General features: G+C 42.7%; 1 protein-coding gene across 3 annotated transcripts; it reads left to right on the top strand.

Annotated features, from left to right (window-relative positions):
• Positions 1–28: 28 nt before the first annotated feature.
• SSX2IP (SSX family member 2 interacting protein) lies at positions 29–25957 on the top strand. Of its 3 annotated transcripts, none has more exons than XM_054073627.1 (17): positions 29–120; positions 228–333; positions 7112–7154; positions 8174–8210; positions 9205–9338; positions 10188–10354; positions 10585–10785; positions 12477–12587; positions 13533–13668; positions 15354–15429; positions 15507–15678; positions 18693–18843; positions 20676–20812; positions 22030–22203; positions 23601–23652; positions 24567–24687; positions 25101–25957. In XM_054073627.1, the coding sequence occupies exons 5-17, from the start codon at positions 9296–9298 to the stop codon at positions 25174–25176; spliced, it is 1617 nt and encodes a 538-aa protein (XP_053929602.1). In that variant the 5' UTR covers positions 29–120; positions 228–333; positions 7112–7154; positions 8174–8210; positions 9205–9295; the 3' UTR covers positions 25177–25957. The 3 variants fall into 3 exon arrangements, with proteins under 3 accessions (XP_053929602.1, XP_053929601.1, XP_009554600.2); XM_054073626.1 differs by having other exon boundaries at positions 31–120; positions 23601–23712; XM_009556305.2 differs by lacking the exon at positions 29–120 and having other exon boundaries at positions 129–333; positions 23601–23712.

Raw genomic sequence — 25957 nt, 5'->3', positions numbered from 1 at the left:
TGCGGGGTGGGAGCTGCGTCCTTTCTCCTCCTCCTTTCCCCTCGCTGCAGCAGGTGGAGGCTCCTCCTTCTCCTCCCCCTCACCGGCGGGGCTGGGGAGGGTTCCTGCGGGCAGCGGCCGGTGAGGAGCTGAGGCAGCGGGGTTGCAATGGGGAGGGCTCAGCGTGCACCGGGGGAGCCTCTCTGGCTGCCGAGCTGGGGATGCTGACTTGTGCTCCTTCTTGCCAGGCTCAGGAGGATCCTTGGGGACACGGGAGAGCTTGGCTTTGCTGGTTCCCACCCCCTCCTTGCTGCAAGGCTCAGCGTCTGGTTGGTGTCTGTGGAGCTGCAAGAGGTGAGAGGTGCAAAAGCTTTCTCCGCACTCAGGGAATTGCTCGTGGAATCATGGAGTGGTTTGGACTGGAAGGGACCTCAAAGCCCACTTCGTTGCAACCCCCTCCCCCTGGCTCAGGTTGCTCCAAGCCCCATCCTACCTGGCCTTGAACACCTCCAGGGATGGGACTTGCTGCAGCCTCTGCAAACAACCTGTGCCGGTGCCTCCCCACCCTCACAGTGGGACATTTCTTCCTCACTTCTTACCAAAATCCCCCTTCTTCCAGCGTAGAACTGCCCTATCCCTGCACTCCCTGGTAGGGGAGCCCCTCCCCAGCCTCTCCCTGCTCGTGTTCAGCTGGTGGCTCCACGTGATGGGAGAGGGGAGAGAGAGAGAGGGTCCTTTGCAAAATTCAGCTTATTATTGCATGATTTCAAAATATTTTCCCTTGATTTGCAGCAGAGCCCGTGTCAGTTCAAAGCTCAAAGACGCGTTGCGAGCTTGGTTTGTCATCATTGCTGTGTGCCCTGTTTGTGTAGAACGCTGCCATCGATGAAGTCGTTCCATGGGGCTCCGTAGGCTGCGAAGGTTTAGTAGGAATTTTGGGGGCAATGGCTTAAAACAGGAGCCACGCGGAGCAAGATGTGAATGTGTTAGGTGAATTTTAGTAGTAAACTTAGAAGGGAGACTTGGAGAAATGATTTGATACCCTTCACGTGGATTTGGGATTGGAAGTATTCAGAGAGAGAAACGTTCTTTCTCGGTTGGTTGGTTTTTTAGGGTTATGGGACCAATATCAGCCATCATTTGGGCTGAAGAGAGCATAGGAGAGGGTAATTCCAGGCTCATAGTAGGTGATAGCTTGCTCCGAAGGGGGCTGGCAAGCAGGTGCTAAGGGAAAAGATCCTGAGTATAGGTTGTCCGTACAGCGATGCTTTCATCCGTGTATCCTCCCATTACGCTGCAGTCTGGAGCTGAAGGATTTGCAAGCAGAGGTTGTATCTCTCTCTTTACATTTAATAGCTGCTGATGGATAGGGATTTTTTGGGGTTTTTTTTTTTTAATGAATTGGAGCCAGGTTGTATATTTAGCGTTCACAGCACCTCACAGCGATGCGAGTCTACAGTTTAGTTGTGTTTTATATGGAATAAATGCTCTTATTTCCCAGCTCTTCTGCTGAATGTTTCATTTCATTCTGCATGACTGTTCTGTTAAAACAAGCAATGAATAATTATCTGTTGCCTCTCGTAGCTGAAAAGCTGTAGCTTATTAGCTTTTTGTAGGAAAGCACCGGTTGGTCTTCTCACACCGCTTTCAGATCTCTTCTTTTCCACAGGCAGGGTTGTACCTGCACGTGATATTTAAGCAGGGGATGTTCATACAGGGGCTTTATGATGGTCTCTCGTCTGCCTTCTGCTCCGGTGTTGTGTTAACTGCCTGCGATCAGCTGTTATTTTCAGCGGACTGATCCCAGTGGCTCTGGGATCTCTTCTTGCATGCTAATACCGAACTGGAGGCTGTTGGTTTGAGTACATAGCGGAGTTTTCTTTTTCATTCTGTTGGTTTGCATTTACGAACGTGGAATTTCAGCTGCTGATTTTTGTCATCCATTTGCTCAGTGTGAGCACCTTCTGCAGTGCCTCCTCAGTCTGGGTGTTTATTTTTCCCGAATAACTCTGTATAGAACATGAGCTTTCTCACTTAACCGCTTGCCACCTATTTAAATGGAATTGAACAGCAGAGGTGTCCGCACGGGTCCCTTTGGGGTTCTTTGGGTCACAAAAATAGTGCTGTTGTTTAGGAATAGGGAGATGCTGATGTGAAGCTCTATGCTGTTAGTTCAAAATGGGGCAGGAATTTGGGAGCCAGGTGCAACATTTCCCTGTGTTTCAGGTTTTTTCAGTGATTGCATTTTTTTTCTCTTTGGGTCTTGCACGTGATATGCTATCATTAACTTACTTCCTACACTTTGCCCCTTTCCTATCTCTAATCAGTCATTAATAAATCCAGTGACATCTTAGTTTAAGAGCTATTGGTAGAAAACATGGTGAAGTGATGCTTTTTGGAGATGCAATTATGCTGTCTTGCTGGGCTGTGTTGGCTTATTCCTTCTTCCAGAGCACCGCAGTGGTGGTGGTCCTTCAAAGGAAACTACGCTGACATTTCACCAGTCCTATTTCTTTGCAACTACAAAGTTTGTTCTCTGACACTTGCTTTGCTCCATAGAAACCTAGAATTTACGGGCAAACCATTCCTTGAATTCCCTGGCGATCTTTAGAGCAATTTAGAGTTATCGTCTTCCATTCCATGCCCGATTTAACGTAGAGGTTATGTGCTAAAGAAATAGTTTTTCTTCCTTTCTGAGATCTAGAATGCCGGTTCTGGAGCTGCCCAGTAAATATTCCCAACTTTAGGAATTAGTCAGGGTGGGTGGGGTTTGGTATTTTTCCAATCTATAAAGTTTGGCTCAAGTTGATTGGAAAAGGAGGAGGAGGAGGAACTGCAGAAGACAGTTACTGACGTTTTCCTCTTTGGGTATCTGTGACATGGAGAGGTTTGGTAGTGAAATGTTCCACTCCAGCTGTGTGGAATAAGTGGTTTGGGAATGCAAACAGAGGAATGCAGGTCAGAAGATTAACAAAGACAGTGCTGTTGTTTAGGAATAGGGAAATGCTAATGTCAAGCTCTGTGGTGGTCAAAATAGGGTAGGAATTTGGGAGCCAGAGGAAGCATTTCCATGTGTTTGGTTTTTTCAGTGATTGCATTAACAGAATTTCAGTCATTTGTGTATGTAAAAAGGTAAAGTTGAATCTTGAAGTAGTGGATCAGATTCTGTTCCTTGTAACCTGAGTGTTTGAGGTGAAGGCCATGACAGAACAGTCACCAAGCATTGAATTTTATCAGATGTGAGCGTTTGTGGCTGTATGTGTTGAAGATGAAATAAATATTTATTTTCTTAAAACTTGATTTTTTAAAAAAGAATAATTTATTTTTTAAGTAAAAATGAACAGAGAAATGTAGTTGGGATCTCCTGATGGTGGTACGCTCAGAATGGAGACATAAACACACAGGCTGCGGGGGTTGATTTGCCTTTTCACACTACTTTTAACACTCCTGAGAAGTTTAGCTGGAAATTTGGCATTAACATTCCCACAGAATGTGGATAAGTGTAGGGATTCCGCCACCCCCATTTTGCAATAATAGAATAATGATTAAATTGCCACAATCTTGTAAGTTTGGGCTGAAAGATCCGGGGTCTGCTTTGATTGCAAGACCCGACATTAAAATTACGATATCAAATAAAGGTGAGTAAAACTGAATTTTAGAGGAAGGAATTCTTTCAATTGTGTCGATGTCGCTGGATATTATGTGTGTATTTTAGTGCTAACTGTGAACTGTTATTAAAACAGCTGTAGAGAGAGAATAACTGCTGAAACTCTAGGGAGGAAACACAAGGGCTTTTGTGGTTATGTGAAATAAAACAAGTACAGGTGTTATGACTTCATCAGGGGTGTGTTTGTAAACCTGCAATGTCATGACTGGTGTATACCCTCAATTTACATAGTGACAATGTCTTTGTTTTATCCGGATGAGAGCCATCTGTGTGGCATCTGTGGATTACTGGACAAATGTAAAAGCTTTAAGTAGGTTCACGGCTTCTTTTGGGGTGTAATTTAGTAGAAGGAAGCGTATTGCCTTTAAGAAAATGCGAACTAAGCATTTGAAAGGTAACTAAGTTGAAATGTATACATGTCACAACTTGCAGTAGTATTTGAAAGACACAGAGAAGGGAGCACAGAATGGTTTGGGTTGGAAGGGACCTTAAAGCCCATCCAGTTCCACCATCCATGGGCAGGGACACCTCCTATGGGATTAGGGGCTCCAAGCCCCATCCAACCTGGCCTGGAACCCCTCCAGGGATGGGGCAGCCACCGCTGCTCTGGGCAACCTGGGCCAGGGCCTCTCCACCCTCATGATATTTCTTCCTAATGTCTAACCTAAGTCTCCCCCCTTCCAATTTAAAGCCATTCCCCCTCATCCTACCACTCTGTGCCCTTGTTAAGTCCCTCCCCAGCTTTCCTGGAGCCCCTTTCAGTCTTAGAAGCTGCTCTGAAGTCTCCCTGAAACCTTCTCTTCTTCAGGTTCAACCCTCCCCACTCTCTCAGCCTGTCCTTACAGCAGAGGATGTTTTGACAATTTCTGGTTGATGCTGGCTTTAAATTTTTTTTTTTTCTAAGCCCTTGCGGTATTCGGGGCAGGTAGAAACCACCTCTTCAAAAATTACTTTTCCCTGTCCTCCGTGTCACGGTGGGGGCGGAAAGCTTTCTGGGTTACCAGATCATGCGTTTCCCACTTGTGTCACACCCTGTGTCGGTTAGCGCTGACCAGATGGTGTAACACGATCGCAGCGCAGTGCTCTTCTCTTCTGATTGCCTGAATGAGTTTTACAAACCCAGTTACAGCTCCTCTGCAAGTTTAAGCATGATACGAAGAAATCTCAAGTATGCTGCGCTGTGTGAAGTTTGTAATCCAACTGCTTACTGCTAATGACCTTGGAGGTGTGATACAGTCTGAACTCAAGCTTGCTTAATCAGATTTCTGTCTTGAATCTCAGCATCTTCATTATCAATCCATCCCTGTCCCCCCAAAACAATAATTTTAAGAACAGCTCCTTTCAGCTTTCTGGGTTTGTGAAATGTACCTCTTTTTTTTGAAGTTTAGGTTAAACTTGTGTTTTAAAAGAAACGTGTGTTTATTAATGAATTTTGTTGCAGAAATTTTCCTGATGCGCACTCCAAACCACTCCTGCCCAACCTGGGGCTATTCCTTCTCATCCTATCACCTGTCACTTGGGAGGAGAGTCCAGGACCCACCTTAATACAACCTCCTTTCAGGCAGTGATGAGGTCTCCCCTCAGCCTTCCTTTCTTCAGGCTAAACCACCTCAGTTCCCTCAGCCGCCTTTCGCTTGTTTGTTGGGTTTTACATTTCTTTGTAGGAAACGACTGCTGTTCAGTTCGCGCCTTCGAAATTGAGTCCCAGGCGCTCTTTTTCTGACAATCCACCTACATCTTCTCCACTCCAGGAATTTCTTGCTTGGAACAGGAAGAGACGTTGCCATTGGGCAGAATAATATCTGGCGAACACTGGGTTGTTACAGGTTTTGGAGCCAAGTCATCAAATCTGTGGGTGAAGTAACTGTGACAAATCCCCGTGTGCAGAGAATGGGCGCAGAAGGGAAATCATTGAGTAGGTAACTGCAGTTTGGGTTTTCAGCAATTCTTTTCTCTCCCACTCGCAGTCAGTCAGCTTTTTGACATCAGTAGGAGATGCTCGGAGGCACCAAAACTTGATATTATTTTTTTTTGCGTTTTTCCATGTGCTTTCCCAACCGGCGTTTGATGAGGGAGTTAAAAAATAGACCCAAACCAAAACACTAAACCTTCTCACTACGTCTGTGTTACCTTCCTGTGTTGCCTAGGGAGATCCCTAAAGTGCTTTTCTACCTTATGTATTTTATTCTTCCCCGATTACACAAAATAGTGCTTCAGAGTTATCCGTTTTCTTCCTCTTCATGAGTACATTCCCTCCGTGTTACGGTGGTGAAGCGAGCGCTTCAGCTACTGAGGGTGAAGAGCCCCTTCTGAATAGAGAGGATCTAAATTAACTTTGCATCCACATGGTCTTCATCAGGAATGCTCATCATTAGCTCTTGCATACTTCAACGAGGCTATTTTGAGCGGTGCTGCTCCAGAGGAACTGCTTAGACTGGGAAGGAAATGTATCTGCGGGATCTTAATCACTAAATAGCTTTAGAGTTCACGACTGAGGTCCTGAACCGGCAGTGGAAGCCACGTGGAACTGATGAGATGATCTTAGCATGAGACTAAAGGCTTGCAGCATTCCCTCCTGCAGCTGACACGGGATTGTCTCGTCCTGCATAACTGGGTTTAATTCTAAATACAGTCTGCAGAGATGATTCAAGTACAAACTGCTGACGACTCTGCAATGATTACTGCTTCAAAGCCACTGCACTTGTTTGCCACATAACAATTTAAGATACTTTTGGCTTAATAGCTGAAGGAATTTTCTGAGTCTGAAATTGAAATTACTGAGGGCCGATTTTAATCGGATATATTAAATAGTGCGACTGCAGGTGGTCTTTTCAAGACAAAAGGCTCTGGAGCCTTCAAGGTTGATTAGTTTGAGAACATAGTTGCGTATTCTGGACTTTATTGTATGGCCCATGTGTTCTTCCTTTCTCTTTGTGAGACATCGTTCTGAGCCTGAGTTTGTGCCTTGATTTTCTTTATGTCCTCTTCTCAGTGTCCCTAGAAACAGCGTGTCGCTGCTTTAGTCTTCATAAAGCATCTCCACTGAGTGAATCTGTGTGCAGATCGCAGGGCTACAATTTAGACAATCATTACCTTCCTGCACCTGGACCAGTCCTGATCTGCTTCCAGTTAAACATTGTTTGGGGTGATGGATGTGGTGTCAGGATGGCATTGTCGCTGCGGAGAGACCAGTGGGGTGGAACGACTGCACGTTGTGGGAATTTGGGTGATAAGATCTCGCGGTGGGTATGCAGCCTCTTAAAGAATAAAAGCTGGTTTGTTTGAAGGTAACAGCATATCTGAAATGTGAGGAGTATTTTTGTGTGCTTTCCACAATCCTTAATGGAATTTGTGTATCTTGTGTCTCCTAACCTTTTGAAATACCTTTTTAGACAGCAGCACTGCCAGCCCAGTCGAGAATAAACCTGTAGCTTAATTTACCTTCTTTTTCCCTTACGTTTGCAGGCTTCTCCATCTGATGGATCCAACAGAAACAAAGCTCTAACGTGTAAGAAGTTTCTCTTCCTAATCTGCAGTTTGACTCGGAATTCCATGTTTAAAAGCACGGTTGTTTTGGATGAGTGGGGAAAAAAAAGGAGAGATTGCCTTGCAGATTTCTGCTATTGAAGTCAGCTCCTGTCTTTAATATCTGAACCTTTGTTCATTTCTGGACATCTCGGTTTATCAGGAGGGGCAAATTGAAAAATATGTATAAATAATATGGACAGAGAGAGCAGAAAACGCACTTTAAGCAAGAAGAGCCCCATGGTTGTTGTAGTGTTTTCTTGCTGCCTTATGTGTGCTTTCTGATATGTAACTTAGTAGTTTGTGCAAGCTTTCAGCTCATCTGAGGAATAGCTGTTTACCTCCCAGGTTCCTAAATTTCCTTGGAAAAAGAAATATTCCTTCAGCTGGGTGTTTTGTTTTCTAGTGCTGAGCATTCTGTACCGTGGCTGCGCACCAGTGTGAGCTCTTAAAAACCTGATCTTGCTGTAAGCACTGTGCTGTGCTTTGAAATCTCGGGAAGGAATCTCACTCTGTGTTCTCAAGAGATCTTTTTCATAACAGAGCACATTCCCCGCTTCTATTTCCTTTTTTTTTTTTTTACCAAATGATAGCTTTTTCCACAGTAATGAAAATCTAAAGTTTTTTGACACTAAAACTTTTAAGTTATTTATCCAGGGAGTGTTTATTGGAAGATTAGTGGGGAGGGAGTTAGGGGAAAACCTCCCAGTGCTCTGAAACTCTACAAACAGACTGGAGGTTTTGTTCCAAAGTGTTAAATGATGGGGGGGAAAATTGGGCCACCTTTCCCATCAGGTGGAACGGTTGTTTCCCTTAAGTATCATTGCTCGCGTAAGAGGTGATGGGTTACGCTCTCCGATCTAAAGCATCCGAGCTGGTTTAAGTTCCCAGCGGTGTGGTAGCTCTCATGCTAGTCTTTGCCTTCTTTCTGGGTGGTGGAGGTACGAAGGGACGATAGGTTTGTTCTTTCTTACAAGTGTGTGACTTCTCTTTGGTTTCCAGAGGGCCTGTGCTGTTCCTGAGTGGCTGTGCCAACCAGGTGAGGCTTCTCCTCTTGGTGCTCCTCAACAATTTTAGAGCTTCTGCAACAAAGCAAACAACTGGCCTGGGAAAGACGATGTAACTCATGTATAGGTTAAGTTAAATTGAATGGTTAAATATTAACCAGAAGTTCATTTACACAGAATCACAGAATCACAAGGTTGGAAAGGACCCACTGGATCATCGAGTCCAACCGTTCCTAACACTCCCTAAACCATGTCCCTCAGCACTTCATCCATCCATTCCTTAAACACCTCCAGGGAAGGCGACTCGACCACCTCCCTGGGCAGCTGTTCCAGTACCCAATGACTCTTTCTGTGAAGAATTTTTTTCTGATATCCAACCTGAACCTCCCCTGGCAGAGCTTGAGGCCATTCCTCTTGTCCTGTCCCCTGTCACTTGGGAGAAGAGCCCAGCACCCTCCTCTCCACAACCTCCTTTCAGGCAGTTGTAGAGAGTAATAAGGTCTCCCCTCAGCCTCCTCTTCTCCAGGCTAAGAAAAATTTGCCCTCTCTTTGCTGGTCTGTCTTCTCTAGAGCCCTCATTATCCTTATTTTTGAGTAATAATCCCACTCTTATGGGATTATATTTTAATAATCCCAGTCTTATGTTAAAACTTTGCTTACATTGGTCGTACTAAAATAGTTATGTGGCAGGAAAATATCTAATATTTGGCTTGCTGTGTTTTCTCTGGTGTGTATCAACAGGAACAGTTGGGTTACCTACACGGTCTTTATTATTTTCATTTGCACGTGGCATTTTAGCTTTAGTTAATGGTTTACAAGACTTAGTTAAGTTTAAGCCTAGCTAAATACATAGATGTATTGTTTTTACAGTGTGGTACTTGCTACGTTTAACGTGTTCCAAATGCTCTGTAAGGAAGTAGAAAAGTTTCACGTGGCTCAAGTCCAATAGTCGCTCTTCTGTGCCCGCTTTAATCTTCCAACTGTATTGGCTGCTATTGTTAATCTAAAATGCTGGTGCTATTTTAGGAGATGCCTACGTAACACACGTTGCCAGCGATTTTACTCAATATTTCACTGCTGAACCAGTTGCTCAGGTACTCTGCCTGTCTGTGTTGCTATGGGAGACTGGAAGACTGTTACTGTGCCAGTGCTGCCATCAGGTAAACCGGTAATATTGTGATTTTTTTTTTTGGTGGATTTTCTAACTTTATTGGTGATGTTATAGCTGGTGAAGAGAGAGAGTGGATTTTCATGCATCGTCTACTTGACTAGTTAAGAAGAATTTTAAATATGTAGTATACAGTGTTTTGTTTTGGATTGAGTCCTTACAGAAACGCTGCTCTAAATTACTTATTTTCATATATATATATATGTGTGTGTACATATCTATATATATGTGTATATATATCTATATATGTGTGTACACACATATACACATATAAAGATTCTAAGACTTCTCAATCACACTTCTCTTTTTTTTTCAATCTTCTGTTTCAGGCTAATTTGCATTTTCAGGGACTTTTTTCCTCGTTTGATGTTCTTTTGCCTCATAAATTGATTACAAATTTATTAAAGGAGTAAATATTTTCTTCCCTGCTTCTCGGTAGTGGAAGAGTAAATTATAGTGTATGCTTAATATGAATAAGAATATCAGACATTCTGTAACAATTCTCACTAAGTGCACGGCGTTTGTACCTGTGTAGCGAAAAAACCCCAAATTGTGTGTTTGTGGGGCAGTTGGGAGGAAAGGTTGGGTAGTTTTTTCTAGGTGGACAAGTAAAATCTAAAAGATAATACCTTAATGTTACTGAATCTTTACATTTTCAGTGGACGCTTATCCATGTTTTATTGTGAATTGCTTAGTGTGTTATTCTAGAGAAAATTCTAACCTCTAGAGCTGTAGATTTCTGTAAATAATTTGAATAGTTAGGGATTTGGTGTTTTTTTTTGTAGGTTGTGTGCCCTAAACTATTAGCCCTGACTTATTTCTTCATGATTTTGACTTTTAGATGGCAAAAATATTTTTCAATATACCTCGGAAAGAAGGATCTCTTCCCCAGGCATGAACTCTCAAGTGCTGCGCTTGCCACTGCCTTCATCCAAAAGCATGCACACCTTTTTCAGTGCCTTCTGCACGGAGGAGAATATTGAGCAGAGCCTGTCCTATCTCGACAGGGTAAGCCGGGTGTTCTTGTTTATTGGAGCTTTTATGAAGCTGACATTAAATCAATTGTGATGCTAAAGATTCAATGGATTAAGAAGGCTTCTTAGTGCTCAGAGGCCAAAGTTGGTGAGGAATAGGGTTTACTTTTTTGTCGTATCGGCTTTAACCTTGTGTTGTTTCTCTCTCTCTGGAGAATCGAGAGATCAATCCAGTTATTTATTCCCTGCCTTGTCTTTTACCAGGAATTGACAACATTGGGATTTCCTTCTATTTTTGCGGAGCCCAGAGGAAGAGAGTTAAATTTAATATCTGTCATAAATTGCATGAATGAATTGCTTGTACTGCAGCACAAGAACCTTCGAGCTCAGGAAGAAGTCGAAATGCAGCATCTGAAACTGGGTAGCGATATGGATCACTTGCAGAACTGCTATGCTAAACTAAAGGTAGAGAACAAGATAATTCCACCCGTATTATGTAGCACTTATGTTTAACAGATTGCATATTCATAAGTGAGTGCTTTTCTGTTTTCTCCCCGGTACTAGTCTGCAATTGTATTTTTATGTGGTTTTTTGGGGTGTTCTTTAAGGTTTGTTTTTCCATTTGAAATCTCCTTAAAGTTAACAAAACACGAATTCATGAGAGAGCTGAAAAAATATTAAGAATTATGGTCCCTTTAATCAAGGAATAGGGAAGACCTCAGATTGGAAGAGTTAATGCATGCGGTGGCTGAGAATGTTAAACACTTCGCATTGTTCAGCATCGCAGAAAAGGATGTGCCGAGCTCTAGAAGATAAATTACCAATATAATTGTACCCAGTAAGAGTGTAGGTAGCGTTTCTAGTGTGGTCAGACGGTTGTTACCAGTCCGTATCAGTAGCTTTGCCCTTGTGGGTTTTTTTGTGGCCGGATTCCTTGGATAGCTGACTACAATGTCTCTTTGTGAGAACTTCTCAGAAACTGTTGGCAAAACTGAAGTTACTAAAGCTGCGTTTGTCACAGGATAAATACATGCACAAGGCTTTTCTCTGGGGTAGCTGATGTATCGGGAGCTCATAGCCTGTAGTACTTCATGGGTGCTTGTATGCGCAGTCCTGTTCTTACTGCCTTTCCCCTTGATTCTGTCAAGAAAATAAGTTTCTTTCAAGAAAATAAGCCCTGATTTAGGGTGTTCAAGGTATGTTTTTCACTAGGGCTGCCCAGAATGCATTCCTTGACAAATATTGCTGCTGAGATTGGTCATCCATGTAGAAGCATTTTGATGTGACATTAAAAAAATCATGTGTAACAGCCCTCATTTTTATACAAACACTATAATGTTAAGTTCCGGAATACTGTTTACTTCCCTTAGACAGATGGCTCTCAGATGAGGTGGGATGGTGATGGAAATACTTCAATTCCAGGGCATTTAGCTTACCTGTCAGCTCTTAACATTTCTCATGTAAATTTTCAGGTACCGTGCAGCAATCCTCTTGACTTCCACTATTTTCTAACTTATATTGAGGTTTGATTTGCTTGGACGTTCTTGTTGCTTGAACATCTTTACTCATTTGTAGCTCCCTACACATAGGAAGGAAAAGGGCTTATTTGTAGTGTTGGGCTCTGTCATTTAGGTTGGCAGTTCCAGGTTTGAGTCTCCCGTTTGTGGAAAAAGATTTCTAAAATACTAGTTTATGCATGATTTGTTAGAATTAAATCATCTGCCTGTAGTTACTCTCTATGGCAGTGAAGTGTCCTACTTGCTTTGCTGTGGTCACAGTTTGCAGATCTGTTGGGTGAACAGTCCAGTAAAGCTATAGTCCCAAATTCACACACGTTGCTTAGTATCCTTCTCACTCGCAAAGCACACATATACTTACAGAATCTTGACTGTGAAAGTGATAACTTTTAAATACCAAACTAAGGCTCTGTTTTCTTGTAAATGGAGATTACATTTCTTGTCCTGGAGAGTCATACTTGCACCAGAAAATACAAGTAACTTGTCACTGAGAACGCAAGATCATCCCCAAACCATCTGAGATCAAATGTATAGACAAACTTGCCTCAAGTTAGGTTGTCTGACAGTTTTGGGGTTTTTTTGTTTTGTTTTTGTAATCCTTTCTATTAATCCTTACTGAACTATCAACGCTTTTTCTAGGAGCAGTTGGAACTTTCTAAAAGGGAAATAGTTGGACTTCAGGAAAGAGACAGACAACTGCAAACCAAGAACAGGAATTTGCACCAGTTACTTAAAAATGAAAAGGATGAAGTGAGTTGCTTTTACATTCTCTTACATCGTTACGTAGATGTTGGGTATCGTGATGATTTTATGGATAAATAGGTTCTGTAAGGGATAGGTCCAAATTACAGTGATGGTAGAGAGTAAATACTGCAGAGAGGCACGTGTGCAGTTTTTCTGAGACTTCCTATAATTTAAAGTATAGCCATTATCTTAAATGTTTAAGAATATAAAGAAGTAGGAAGAGGCAACAGGATTCAGCCACTCTCAGACCTACATGCGTAGGAGCTTCTTTTGTGATGATGTTTTAGAGGACCACAAAAGACCAGTAAGAAGGGTGGGGTACTCCTTGTATATTGGAGCATCTAAATTTCCAGCAGAAAAACTGCTTACACGCATACAACATACTAAATATTTTAAGGTTAAAATATGGTTTATTGGTTTAAAAGATGGTTTAAAAAAAATTATTGACAATACAGGCTAAGAATGTGCTCTATATGTTTTAATGTTCTTTTAGAATGAATAGAATAGTCTGCCTTCCAGCATCCTGCTCACCAAAAGAAGAGTTTATTTTTTAGTGTAGACCGTACAAGTATCCTTTAGAGTTACAGTAAAACCGTATCCTGAGTTAGTTGTTGAAGCCAAAGAGATGTCTTTCTCTGCTCTATTAGTTTAAGGCATTCAAGAAGGCTGTGTGAATTGCCAGAACGTGAGTTCAGTTGTATTTCAGATGAGCTGTAATACTCTAAGCATGTTGCTTAGCGTTGGTTTCTGCAGAAAAACTGAATTCCTCGAGAAATTTGAGGTCGGAATCTGTGGGTTTGTGCGAGTTCAGATTCTTTTTGTCACTTCCTTTCACCAGAAATGCGGTTTGATAGAAGTGTCATTTCCTTTGCTTTATTTGTTTTGTTTTCTGAAGAACTGTTATGTGTTTATGCTTTGGTTAAAAACAATGCAACAAAAAAATTTCTTCAGGTACAGAAGCTACAGAATATAATTTCAAGTAGAGCTACACAGTACAATCATGATATGAAGAGGAAAGAAAGAGAATACAACAAATTGAAAGAACGCTTGCATCAATTAGTCATGAACAAAAAGGACAAAAAGATAGGTGAGTAGCTCTGAATTTCACTGGAGCGAAATAGCGTGTTCTGTATGTTAAAAATGTTTAAGTTTGGTTCTGGGTAAAGTCAGTATGGCCCTCCTCTTGTAGATTTTTTTTTTTAATTAATATATTACATAAAAGATGTAATATTTCACGTCAGCTGACTGTGTAAGGCAAATTTTTTCTTGTGTTTCATAAAATAGTTTATCGAGCACAAAGCAAGACTGAGTTCTTTACAAAATAAGGGGGGTTGTCCTGAGCAGTAGTGGAGTCCCATCCCTGGAGGGATTTAAAAGATGAGTAGATGTGATCAGAGATATGATTTAGTGTTCGACAGGTATGGTTGGAGGCGATGCCAAAGGTCTGTTCCGTACAAATGACTCTGATTTCTGCTAGGGAGAACTACTTGGAATCAATTCCTAAGCTGGAGCTCTCTCTCTTTTACTTTCTTGCTGCTGCTGCCATCACAAGGGCTGTGGGTAATGTCATAAACACTGTGTTATGCCCTGTTACAATGGGAAAGGAACACTGTGAGTGCTTTTCCCCTTGAGAGGTCCCACAGTCTGCTTGTGTTCGCAATGAGATGAGAAGTTTTAGAGAGGAAGGAACGCAAGATAGGCAGAACATCTAGCGCTATGGAGAAATCTCCGTTATGATGTGAATACTCATGTTCTACTGCACCCCACAACTTGTGTTCAACACATTAATTAGTGCTGTTTGGCACGAGTGTAGTTTTTTTGTGGCGTTTCAATAAAAATAGCTTTTAGTGCTATGTAATTGAAAGAAATACTGTGATTTTTGGTTCATCTCTCTGGCCTTAGAGTAGTTTTTCCGCCCTGTGGAAGGGAAGTCCTGCTCTTCCCCTCTTATCTTTCACGCCCCCTCAAAACACTGAGCGATTTGTCACCTGTAGTGGATGCTGTGAGCTGGTTTAGGGAACCAAACCTGAAGAAAACTATTCACGTTCTTGAAACCGCTTGTGAGCGAGCCTAACCAGGTTAGGACACTGTAGTAGGAACACTGACTTTGGCTGCAGGTCTTGAGGTGTCAGCTTGGTAATCCCTAGAACCCTGAGGTCAGCAAAATGGGTGCGATGGTTTAGCACGCTCTTGCCTCCAGTTGGTTAACACTAGCTCAAGTATCAGTGAGGTCAAAATAACAGGGTTTTAGAGCTGGTTCCTGTTTGCCTGATCGCTGATCGTTCAGTTCAGCTAGAACTGAACTTGGCAGCTAAGCTGTGGTGATAGTGTTTTGCTTATTTTCCATTGTTCATTTGTAAAAGCAGACAGAGAAGCTACTTTGTTCCAAAGAACACCATGTGAAACACCTAACATTGCTTACTGTAAACTGGAGATACAACTGGCATTATTGCCGGAAGAGAGGTTAGAGTTGATACCCGAGTGTTTAAAAAAAAGCTGAAATAGGGATGAAGGGGCCGTTAAAAAACGTATAAAAAAAGATGAAACGGGATTAGAATATATCCTTCCATGAGTATTCAAACACAAGTTTACTTTCCTTCACTATCTTCCTTCATTAAGCAGAGCCGTGTGGTGTCATGTGGGTCTGAAGGTTGAGAGGGATGTTTGGGTAATGTGTTCTCTTGATAATAACTACGTGTAAATGCAGTGTCATCTGGATTTTTATATACTTGCATGTTGTTTCACGCTTTGAAATATCCTTTTCATTTGTAGCTATGGAAGTTCTAAATTATGTTGGTAGAGCTGATGGGAAGAGAGGTGCATGGAGGACTGATAAGACAGAAGCCAGGTAGTTGTTTTAGAACAACATTAATTGAAGCGGACGTTGCTGCTGTCTCGTTCTTACTGTAAGATTTCCGCTTCCAGAAATGAAGAGGAAATGTACAAAGTTCTGTTAAGTGATTTCGAACAACGCCAAAAACAGCTTTTAGTGGAAAATGCCGAGCTGAAAAAAGTTCTGCAGCAAATGAAGAAAGAGATTATTTCACTTCTCCCACCCCAGAAACAGAAACCTAAAGAAAGGTCTGAAGATGGGCCAGTGAGTATTCTTCAGATCAAATGAAATCTGTGGGGATGTTCGGCACAGTGCTGGAGTGACTTAATTATCGGGGGGGGGAAAAAAAGACTTCTTGCAATGCCTGTAGTGGATTGCACATCCAGCGCTGTGCTTGAAAGCTCTCGGTGGTTAAATGTTCTGCTGTCTGTAAGCAATACCCAGTGTGTACTTCCCAGATGGTCAATGAGAACGTACTTAGAATTTCAAATGCAATAGGTGTGTAATTCTGTATAACAATGCACTTTGGATTTTTGTCTGCCTTCCATACCAAGATGTTAAGCTCGCTTCCAAGGTGCTAAAGCATGGAAACCAAGCTGGAGAATCCCTGGGGGTGGAGGACATGTAGTTAGGGTCCACTGCTATAGTCCAAGGATTAGAGTAGTTGGCAGTTCCTTACGCAGAGCTGCTCAAGGAAAATGTTTGATTTCCAACTAAAAAGGTCTGGTTTGTTAGTTTGTTTCCAGGTTCCAAGTATTTCTTAGCTCACACAGGATATTTTATTTCGATGTGACAACGTGCTGTACCTTCACTATCGGGTTTATTCCTTTTGCTGATTCCCTGCTAGAAGTTGCAGTTCTGTTTTGACGTCGGAGTGAAGTAGGGAATAATCTAGAATGTTAACTGAGCTTTCTCTTAACAGTAAGTGTCCCTGGGTGTAAGGAAGAGTTGAATACAGACAACCTGCGTGAAAGCTAGGTTCTAGGAATCATGCAAGGTGGATGGTGTATTTGCAATAGACTATTAAGAAAATATGGATACTCTACAGAATAGATGTTACTGTTTAGCTGTGGCCCCGCTAATTTCAGCTGCTAAAACTGAGCACTTGGGCAACCAATTCCCTTCTTCCTCACCTCCAGGGAAAGGGAAATGAGAAGAAAAAAGGCTTGCAGGTTGGAAACTAAAACTACAGTTTTAATGAAATAATCATGATGAAAATAAGAAGAAAGTAATAAAATATGTACAAATGGGAGAGTGCACCCCCACCCCACCCCTCGATAACCATAGGTCACTATAAATGCTGCAGAGAAGACCTGAGGGAGAGGGTCCAAGGTTAGGAGGGAGCTGAGCTCAGGAATTGGATTCAGGAATGCATGGATTTGTGGGCAGACAGATGAGGTCCTCACTGGACATCAAGCATTGAAGAAATGTGAGAGACCCTCGTGATCTGTTTTATACACAGTATGATGTGTATGGGGTGGAACACTGTTGGTCAGTTTGGGGTCACCTCTCCTGTCGGCCCTTCTCTGCAGGTGCAACCTTTTTTTGCCTCTTTGACTTACAGCTCCACCAGCTCCGGGATGGCCTTGGATTGTATAAGAATTGTACAGGCAGTGGCCTTTCTGCATCCCAGTGCCCCGTGTGATCACTGCTAGAGAGAACCACTCTGAAAAACATGCGTTAAACTTTCAGAAAGTGAAATTACTTAGACGAGACGGAGTTAAAGTCAGAAAACTGTTTCTGCTTTAGCTCAAACCACAACAATGTATTATGAAGTATATTCTGTTCCAGTAAATAGCATGCGTTGGGATGTAAGAATACATGTAGATGGAGCCTGACACGGTGCTGTTTTGGTGGAATCCCGTACTTGCTATTTCAGAAGGTCCCGTGTCCTGCTCAAGTTGCTGTACCTTCAGTCTGTATTTCTGAGCCATCTTGGAAGCATTTGCTGAGCCCCAGAATGGTTCTGACAGCTCAGCAGCTTGATCTTCAGTAATGGGTGTTGGGTATCATTTATAGTATAAAGCATCATTGGGTACCGGTTCTGTAAATGGCCCTTCTGCTTTTAGAATTCCAGTGAGGTCGGGAGGGTTTGGCACAAACTTGACCACACTGGTGAAAATCCAGCTGTGGGAGCGGGTTCTCCATGGACTTTTGTGCTGAAGCAAACTTAAGGGAAAACTGGGACTTAGAGCTCTGCAATTCACTGTTCTTGGGTGATCAGACAAGTATTTATGAACTCTTCTTGCATTAAGAATTAAGAAAAAAATTAAAAGCCTGCTCTGAAACTTTTGATTAATCCTCTTGTCAGAGTACTAATTAACCAAATGAAGCAGAACAGCTATGAACTAGACAATAGTAATTCCTGGTAGTAGAATAATAATAGAAGTGCTTACTAGGTGCAAGTCCCAAGTGGAGTTATTTCAGAAGGGTTTAGGGTGGTGTGGGGATTTTTGGTTTGTTTTTTGTTGCTGTTGTTTTAGAACCATAGAATGGTTTGAATTGGAAGGGACCTTCAAAGCCCAACCAGTTCCAACCCCTGTGCCATGGGCAAATAGCCTCCTCTGGACCTGTTCCAACAGTTCCATCTCTTTCTTATCTTGGGGATTCCAGAACTGGACACAGGACTCCAGGTGGGGTCTTATGAGAGCAGAGCAAAGGGGCAGAATCCCTTCCCTGGCCCTGCTGGCCGTGCTGCTTTGGATGCAGCCCAGAACACGATTGGCTTTTTGGGCTGTGAGCGCGCGTTGCTGGCTCATGTCGAGCTTCTCATTGATCAGCACCACAAGTCCTTCTCCTCAGGGCTGTATCGAAACAGTGGGTTGCCCCAACCTGAGCGTAGGACCTTGCACTTGGCCTTGTTGAACCTCATGAAGTTTTAGTTTGTGTATTTTCTCCTTCATTCTATTTCATGCCTTCTAGTTTCATGCTGCTCTTGATTTGGGAAGGTTTCTGTCACGATAGGGACATTCATTAGGTTTTCTAGGTTTGTCTCATGAATGTGAACAGGAGAAGTGTTGCAGAAGTAAATTATGTATTATAGGCATAGTCTATCCCACAGCTTGTATTTTAGGTGAATCAGGTTTTTGTGCTTAGAAGTACTGGTTTGCTTTGTGAATGTCTGTAAAAATATCAGTCTCTGAGTGGAAAAGTCTTGGCTGTGTTATAAGGATTTTCCTTCTCTTCAGTAGCCTAAATCCATTTACATATTTTAATGAACAAATACATTCAATTGGAGTGGTGGGGTGGTTTGCAGCTTCTTATTTCTACTTCTACAGGTGCTGTCAGACCTGGAGGAAGATATTGGAGAGTTAAATAAAGAGAATATGTGGGAACTATCCTGTGAAACTGTGCGAGAGCAGCTTACCAACAGCATCAGAAAACAATGGAGAATGTTGAAAAACCACGTTGAAAAACTGGATAACCAAGGTGATGTTTATGATACGTACATACAAAAGGCTACTGATAATTCCATTTGGTGTCACGGAATGGTTTGGGTTGGAAGGGACCTCACAGCCCATCCAGTTCTGCCCCCTTCCACCTCCCCCTGGATCCAGTTGCTCCAAACCCCGTCCAACCTGGCCTGGAACCCCTCCAGGGATGGGGCAGCCACCACTGCTCTGGGCAGCCTGAGCCAGGGCCCCCCACCCTCACAGTACCAAATTTCTTCCCAATACCTAAATTTGCCCTCTTTCATGCTCTTAGGATTTATTTACTGACTATCCGAGTTACAAGGAAGCTACAATGGGAGGAATTGTGACCTGGTAGACTTCCAGAAAGTCAGATTGGCTCCTGATTTTTCTGTATGAGTTTTAACTGCAAATGCACACCATGGGAAAGGACCCGATTATAGTCTGACAAAACAGCAACGTCCTGAAGAAATAATTACTCCTCTTTTAAAGTGTGTGCCCTGTCCCCACCTTTTTGAGATGTTCAAGTAACGCAGATGTAACAGTTTGAAATAAATGGATTCAAAACATGCGAGTCCTTCTCAAGAGCCTGGGCTTGTAACATCCGTGCCTCTCATGGCATTCTAGAGCTGACAGGATGGTGCTGGACTCTCCTCATTTCCAGCTGCTAAACAGCATTAAAAGACAGCTAAAAATATATAAAATTCTTTCCTAGTATTATTTACCCACACGAGCAAATGCTGCGGGGATGTCTGCTGTCAAGAATAAGACGTGTGTGGTTGCACATAAAAGAGCAGTTGGTCTCTATGTTTATACCATGGAAAGGATTTTAGGAACACTTTTTCTGAGTAATACTTTATTTGGTGTAACTGACTGGAAAAATAGTTGTAGGCACCAAGGTAAGTTTCAGGTATTTGCTGTTTTCTTCGGTTACTTTTTCATTTATAGAGATGACCGCAGTCTGGTCCTTTAGGATTCAATTAATGTTGAAGTGCTGGTATGGAGGGATCAAAACTTGGCTCGTTATAGCCACTGTGATAGAATCACAGAATGGTTTGGGTTGGGAGGGACCTCAAAGCCCATCCAGTCCCACCCCTGCCATGGGCAGGGACACCTCCCACTGGATCAGGGGCTCCAAGCCCCATCCAACCTGGCCTGGAACCCCTCCAGGGATGGGGCAGCCACCACTGCTCTGGGCACCCTGGGCCAGGGGCTCCCCACCCTCACTGGGAAGAATTTCTTCCTAATATGTGATATAAATCTTCCCCCTTCCCACATAAAGTGGTTTTCCTTCAATACATGAGATTAAAGCAGTATGTAATTATACAAAACACGTCCTATTCCTCTCCAGTTCATTCCCTTGCTGGGATGCATATATGCACACGCTGTTTGTTAGCTCCATTTTTCCTTCGCAGTTCTTGAAAGAAAAGGCTTTCTTTTTATATCTGTGATAAATATAGTTACTGTCATATTTTTATGAACACATGAGCCCTTGGAAAAAGGGCTCAGGAGAACAGGCTGAGAACATGTGATTGAAAAGAAGCTTTTGGTTGTCTTTTTTTTTTTCCTTTTGAATCACTGTTGAAATAAGTGGGGTTTTCTGTGATATTTTTATTGCAGTGCAGATGATTGGTTTACCCTGGGGAATGTGAAGCAGCTATGTTTTCATTACCATTTTTTCTGAACAGGATTTTGTGCTTTATACATGTAGAGCACCAATTCTGGATCTCCTGTCTCTAATTGAAGTGCTTTTTGCTTACACTGTGTCTCTTTCAGAATGAACAGTCTCAATCCTTTTGCTCTTGCTGTGAGAGATTTTGTTTGTTAAATAGCTTTTCTTCTTCCCCTTAGTGTCACGTGTACATTCAGGAGCTTTGAATGACAAAGATGTCATCTCAAGAGAGGACCACGAGCTGGAAACTGAAAAGCTGGAGTTGGAGATTCAGCAATGTAAAGAAATGATCAAAACTCAGCAACAGCTTTTGCAGGTAGTAAACTTTAATTTGTATTTTCCTTAACCGAATCTAAGCTCTTCTTGTTTTTTAATGCGCCACTTTTCTCAATTTGGAGCCTTTCTCTGTTTTTTGATAATGTTTTTTAAGCAAAATACCTTCATGGTTGGAGTGAGTGCAGGTGTGCTGCTGGGTTGGTTGGTAATATAATGAGTTTATAATCCTGGTAGGAATAACTTCTTGGGGATAAACAAGGATGAGGAAGGCTGAGGTCAGCTTGCTGTCTGAGACTCTGCCTCCATCAACTTGATAGTTACTACATTGTTTTCATATTAAACTTCATCTATTTTTCTGATAAAACTGAGCCCTTGGAAGTACTGCACCTCATAGAAAACCTCGTGTCTTTCTGTGATGGGGAGACCACATCAGTGGACACAAGAAAAGCAATGGATGTCATCTGTCTGGACTTCTGTAAAGCCTTTGACACAGTCCTCCCTCTCTCTAAATTGGAGAGGTGTGGGTGTGATGGATGGACTGTTTGATGGATGAGGAGTTGGTTGGATGGTTGCGTTCAGAGAGTAGTGATCAACAGCTCAAAGTCCAGATGGAGATCTATGGCAAGTGGTGTCCCTCAGAGGTCCGTACTGGGACCAATGCTGTTTAATACTTTCATTGATGATACAGACAGCAAGATCGAGTGCACCTGGAGTCCAGTGTCCCGTTCTGGGATCCTCAACATAAGGATATGGAACTGTTGGAAAGGCACAGAGAAGGCCACCAAGGTGATCCAAGGGCTGGAGCACCTCCTGTATGAGAGAGAGAGTTGGGGTTGTTCAGCCTGGAGAAGAGAAGGCTGCAGGGAGACCTTAGAGCAGCTTCCAGTGCTGAGAGGGGCTCCAGGAAAGCTGGGGAGGGGCTCTGGATCAGGGAGTGCAGGGATAGGATGAGGGAGGATGGCTTTAAATTGGAAGGGGGAAAATTGAGATGAGACATTAGGAAGAAATTGTCCATGCTGAGGGTGGGGAGGCCCTGGCCCAGGGTGCCGAAGAAGTCGTGACTGCCCCATCCCTGGAGGTATTCAAGGCCAGGTTGGATGGGGCTTGGAGCAACCTAATCCAGTGGGAGGTGTCAGTGGCCGGGGCCGGGGGTTGGAACTGGATGGGCTTTAAGGTCCCTTCCATTCCAAACAGTTCTATGATTCTGTTTAAGTCAGTCCCAAATTAACGTTTGCGTCTGTTGCTTTGTGTCTGCAGCAGCAGCTTATGTCTCCGTGCGATGATGACACCACGCTGTTACTACAGGACTGCTATTTGTTGGAAGAAAAGGAGCGTCTTCAGGAAGAATGGAGGCTATTCCGAGAACAAAAAAAGAATTTTGAGAAGGAACGAAGAAGTTTTACAGAAGCTGCTATTAGATTAGGACTTGAGGTATTAGAAAAGTGGAAAGGTATTGGAGATAGGAACTCCTGTGCAAGATGAGTTATGATTAAGTGGATTTACTATTGCACACAAACATGCAGCCATCCAAAAATATCTTTTTGCTGGCGTCTACAGAGAAAGATCATTCCAGTGCTTTATAAAACATGTCTTTGGTCGTTTTATGAGATCACTTAGTTGGCACTTTTATAGATCCAGCTTTGTGTGTATCAGAAAATATAGTTGCTGTAATTGGAACAGCCTAAGTGCTCCTAAAAATCAGTCCACTTATTCACAGAATGCTTTATTAAATGCTGCTGAAACTTGGTTTCCTGTGAAAGGAAGGCCTGTGTGGATTGTGGTCAGGTTTGACTGCAGGGTTGAATTCTCAAAGGTACCAAATTCCTGAACTTCTGTGAAAACCACTAACTCTTGCAGAAACACAAATAACTGCTGCCTTCGTAGGGCACCACAACAGTGGTTCACGTGGTAACACCAACTCAGGCCACAACACATAGACATTCTTCAGCTTTTTCATTTAGTTTCATTGGTATTTTCGTGAGTTCATGCATTTCGTGTCGGATCTTAAATTCAGTTTTAAAAGTCTTGAGTGATAATAAATCAGAATTGCTTGTCCAGAAATATTCAGGACCACGTTGCAACATAGGAATAACTACCACGCTTCTGCTTGTTAAAATGTTTAAGTATAGAAAGAGAAGCAATGCTGTGAGCTTTGTAGGCGTTTAAAGTTTGCGTTGGAGTTCATCTTGCTCTATTTTCTACTGACATAGTAGGAATAACTTTATATAATGGGGATGTCCTATTTCCCTGATGGTTTCTGGAGAGGAAATAGCTTGTTGCTTGACTCCAGAGCCATCGGATCTTCTAGAGATTGTCTTCTAGCCATTATTTTCCTTTTCTATGCTCAGAGTGATTGGAAAATGAAACAACCTCTTTCTTTCTGTGCCACTTTTGGATGGAAGTAATCAGTGCTGTTTTCAGTGTCGTTGTTATCTGTTTAGGAGAAGATTCTGGGCTGAAGTTTAAGCAGTAATCCTTAATGGCACCTGCCTAGAAATGAGGGCTACGCCCAAGAGGAGGTGTTGCACTGAGGGGAAGGGGAGCATAGGAGGCAGCGATAGTCACTGAAGCGCAGAAGAGTAAAATGAAGGGGTTAGACCTCTGTGAGACAAACCATGGGGTTTGGCTTGTAAATAAATACCTCCTCAGCTAATCCTTGTTGGATTCAAAAGCTTGCTCACATGACTAATTCTGTGTTAAACTGCTGGCTCTCCTTAATTACATGGGCATGTCCCAACTTTTGCTTTCTTGAATGGAATAGCATCAATTTAACGTGGACTGTGCTCGTTCCTGTGGTTGTAAGTGTCAACTGGTCTTTCTGTTCCTAGAGAAAAGCATTTGAAGAAGATAGAGGAGCGTGGCTGAAGCAACAGTTCTTAAGTATGTCTACTGATTACAAGCACTCTGAAAGCGTGACAACCCCAAGTGCCTTCTTAGGAAGCAAGTATTGGTTCAAATTATGTTACTGTAGTGTCTTTTCCCCTCTGTTACCAAGATAATGCAAATATGAACAGAATTATTAAACCCAACCAAACAAAAGAAACAGAACTTACCTAATTGGAGGCCAGTCACGAGTGGTGTCCCCAGGGCTCAGCGTTGGGTTCAGTTCTATTCAGTATGTTTATCAGTGATCTGTATGAAGGGGTTGGTTGTACCCTTAGTAAGTTTGCGGATGACACTAAGCTGGGCAGGAGTGTTGACCTTCTTGAAGGTAGGGATGCTCTACCTGGGATCTGAACAAGCTGGATTGATGTGCTGTGACCAACAGTACAAGGTTCAGCAAGGCCAAGTGCAGAGTTCCTGTACTTGGGGCATAACAACCCTGTGCAGCACTCCAGGCTTGGGGAAGAGTTGGCTGGAAAGCTGCCTGGTGGAAAAGGGCCTGGGGGTGTTGGCTGACAGTGGCTGAATATGAGCCAGCAGTGGCCAAGAAGGCCAGTGGCATCCTGACCTGTATCAGAAACAGTGTGGCCAGCAGGACCAGAGAAGCGATTGTGCCCCTGTACTCGGTGTTGGTGAGGCCACACCTTGAATCCAGGGTTCAGTATAAGCCCCTCACTGCAAGAAGAACAGTGCTGGAGCAGGTCCAGAGGAGGAGAATGGAGCTGGGAACGGGGCTGAAGAACAAGCGTTATGAGAGGCAGCTTGAGGGACCTAGGGTTGTGTAGCCTGGAGAAAAGGAGGCTGAGAGGAGACCTTATTACGGTCTACAACTCCCTGAGAGAAGGCTGTAGTGAGGTGGGGGTTGTTTTCAGTTGCATTGTAGTTTAACTAATGATATGTATCTCTCTCAGGTCCTGACCAAGACAATCGGTTAGCAAAATCTGCATCTCGGCAAAGAAAACCTCACTGTCTGAGTAGTCCTCTTTCAGCAGAATCTTGGCAGCAGACACCTCAGTCTATTACAAATAACAGGTATCTGAAATGATGTTGCGAATGGTTATTTTTAGAATCATGGAATGGTTTGGGTGGGAAGGGACCTTAAAGCCCATCCAGTCCCACCCCCTGCCATGGGCAGGGACCCCTCCCACTGGATCAGGGGCTCCAAGCCCCATCCAACCTGGCCTGGAACCCCTCCAGGGATGGGGCAGCCACCACTGCTCTGGGCAGATGCTAAACTCTTTATAGAGCACAGAAATAACTTACAGAAAGCCTAACGGGAGGCTTATGATTGAGATAAGCCATACTGAATATTATAACATAAAAGCAGAATTGTGATTCTATCTATTCTATTCCATCATTTTTAAGGGAATGTGTAGTTATTTGTGTTGTAACGTTGTCTTTTTTTCTTTCCTGTAACGTTGTCTTTTTTTCTTTCCTGGTTCCAGTGCTGCTTCTACACCCCCTGCTAGAGACAGCAAACCAAATCAGTGGGAGGAGAGTGAGGGAGAAGAGACGGAGTAGTGCCCAAAGTCCTGGGAAGACTCTGGAGGTGGCACCCTATGTAGAAACTTGCACACAGAACAACTGCCTTAGACTTCCTGGGGTCGCCTACTGGGTTTTCTGTTAGAGATTTGTTCATAAACCCATCAAGTGAAACAGAATGCTGTGAGTGCGACTGTTCTTCTAGAGGGTTATGTGATGATCCGAGTTGTGGTGTGTGTGTATGTGTGTGCACAGGGCTTTTATTTTTTAGATGATTTTTTTTTTGCCTCCTTTTCTTGCAACTCTTGAAAGAAGATAATTTAAAAATAGATAAAAGCTTTGATATTTTTCTAGTAACAGAAACTCGGATTCTTTGAACGAGGCAATGGTCTGAAACTTTGATAGCAATGAAATACTAGGTCCTGATGTTGCTTTTCATCACAGACAGAGAGAGCACTTTTAGAAATGAGTTGATTATTGGAAGCATTCATGTATGTCTCAAGTGTAGCTGGCATTAAAACTTCTTTTGCCTCAACTTGAATGTACAGTGTACTGTAGATTTTTAACAGAACAGGTTCTATATTTATTGTGCGATTTGAAAATACCTCTTTGATATTTCAGATTAAAGTGCAAAGTCTTTATATATTTGTAAATAGACAAAGTGGTTATGCTATTAAGAAACCGTGAAATTAAACACATGCGTACATAGTACTATTTTACATGGCATTTTTAATTGTTTTATAGTGATATTCAGTTTACAGATGCATTAGGACTTTGAGTGGTTCAGTCAGGAACCAAATTAATTCAAATGTGAACAATA

The sequence above is a fragment of the Cuculus canorus genome, chromosome 8 (genome assembly GCF_017976375.1).
Source record: "Cuculus canorus isolate bCucCan1 chromosome 8, bCucCan1.pri, whole genome shotgun sequence".
Classification (NCBI taxonomy): domain Eukaryota; kingdom Metazoa; phylum Chordata; class Aves; order Cuculiformes; family Cuculidae; genus Cuculus; species Cuculus canorus.
Note: the sequence above shows the minus strand (reverse complement) of the source record. Positions and strands in the feature narration are given on the sequence as shown.

What these genes read in the sequence shown, in the direction of transcription:
- SSX2IP (XM_054073626.1), top strand. Translation starts at nt 9,296, where the DNA reads ATGGGAGACTGGAAGACTGTTACTGTGCCAGTGCTGCCATCAG. An exon ending in CAAAAAGGACAAAAAGATAG is followed by an intron (nt 13,669 to 15,353) that starts GTGAGTAGCTCT and finishes TTTCATTTGTAG; the next exon opens with CTATGGAAGTTCTAAATTAT. An exon ending in CTATTAGATTAGGACTTGAG is followed by an intron (nt 22,204 to 23,600) that starts GTATTAGAAAAG and finishes TTCTGTTCCTAG; the next exon opens with AGAAAAGCATTTGAAGAAGA.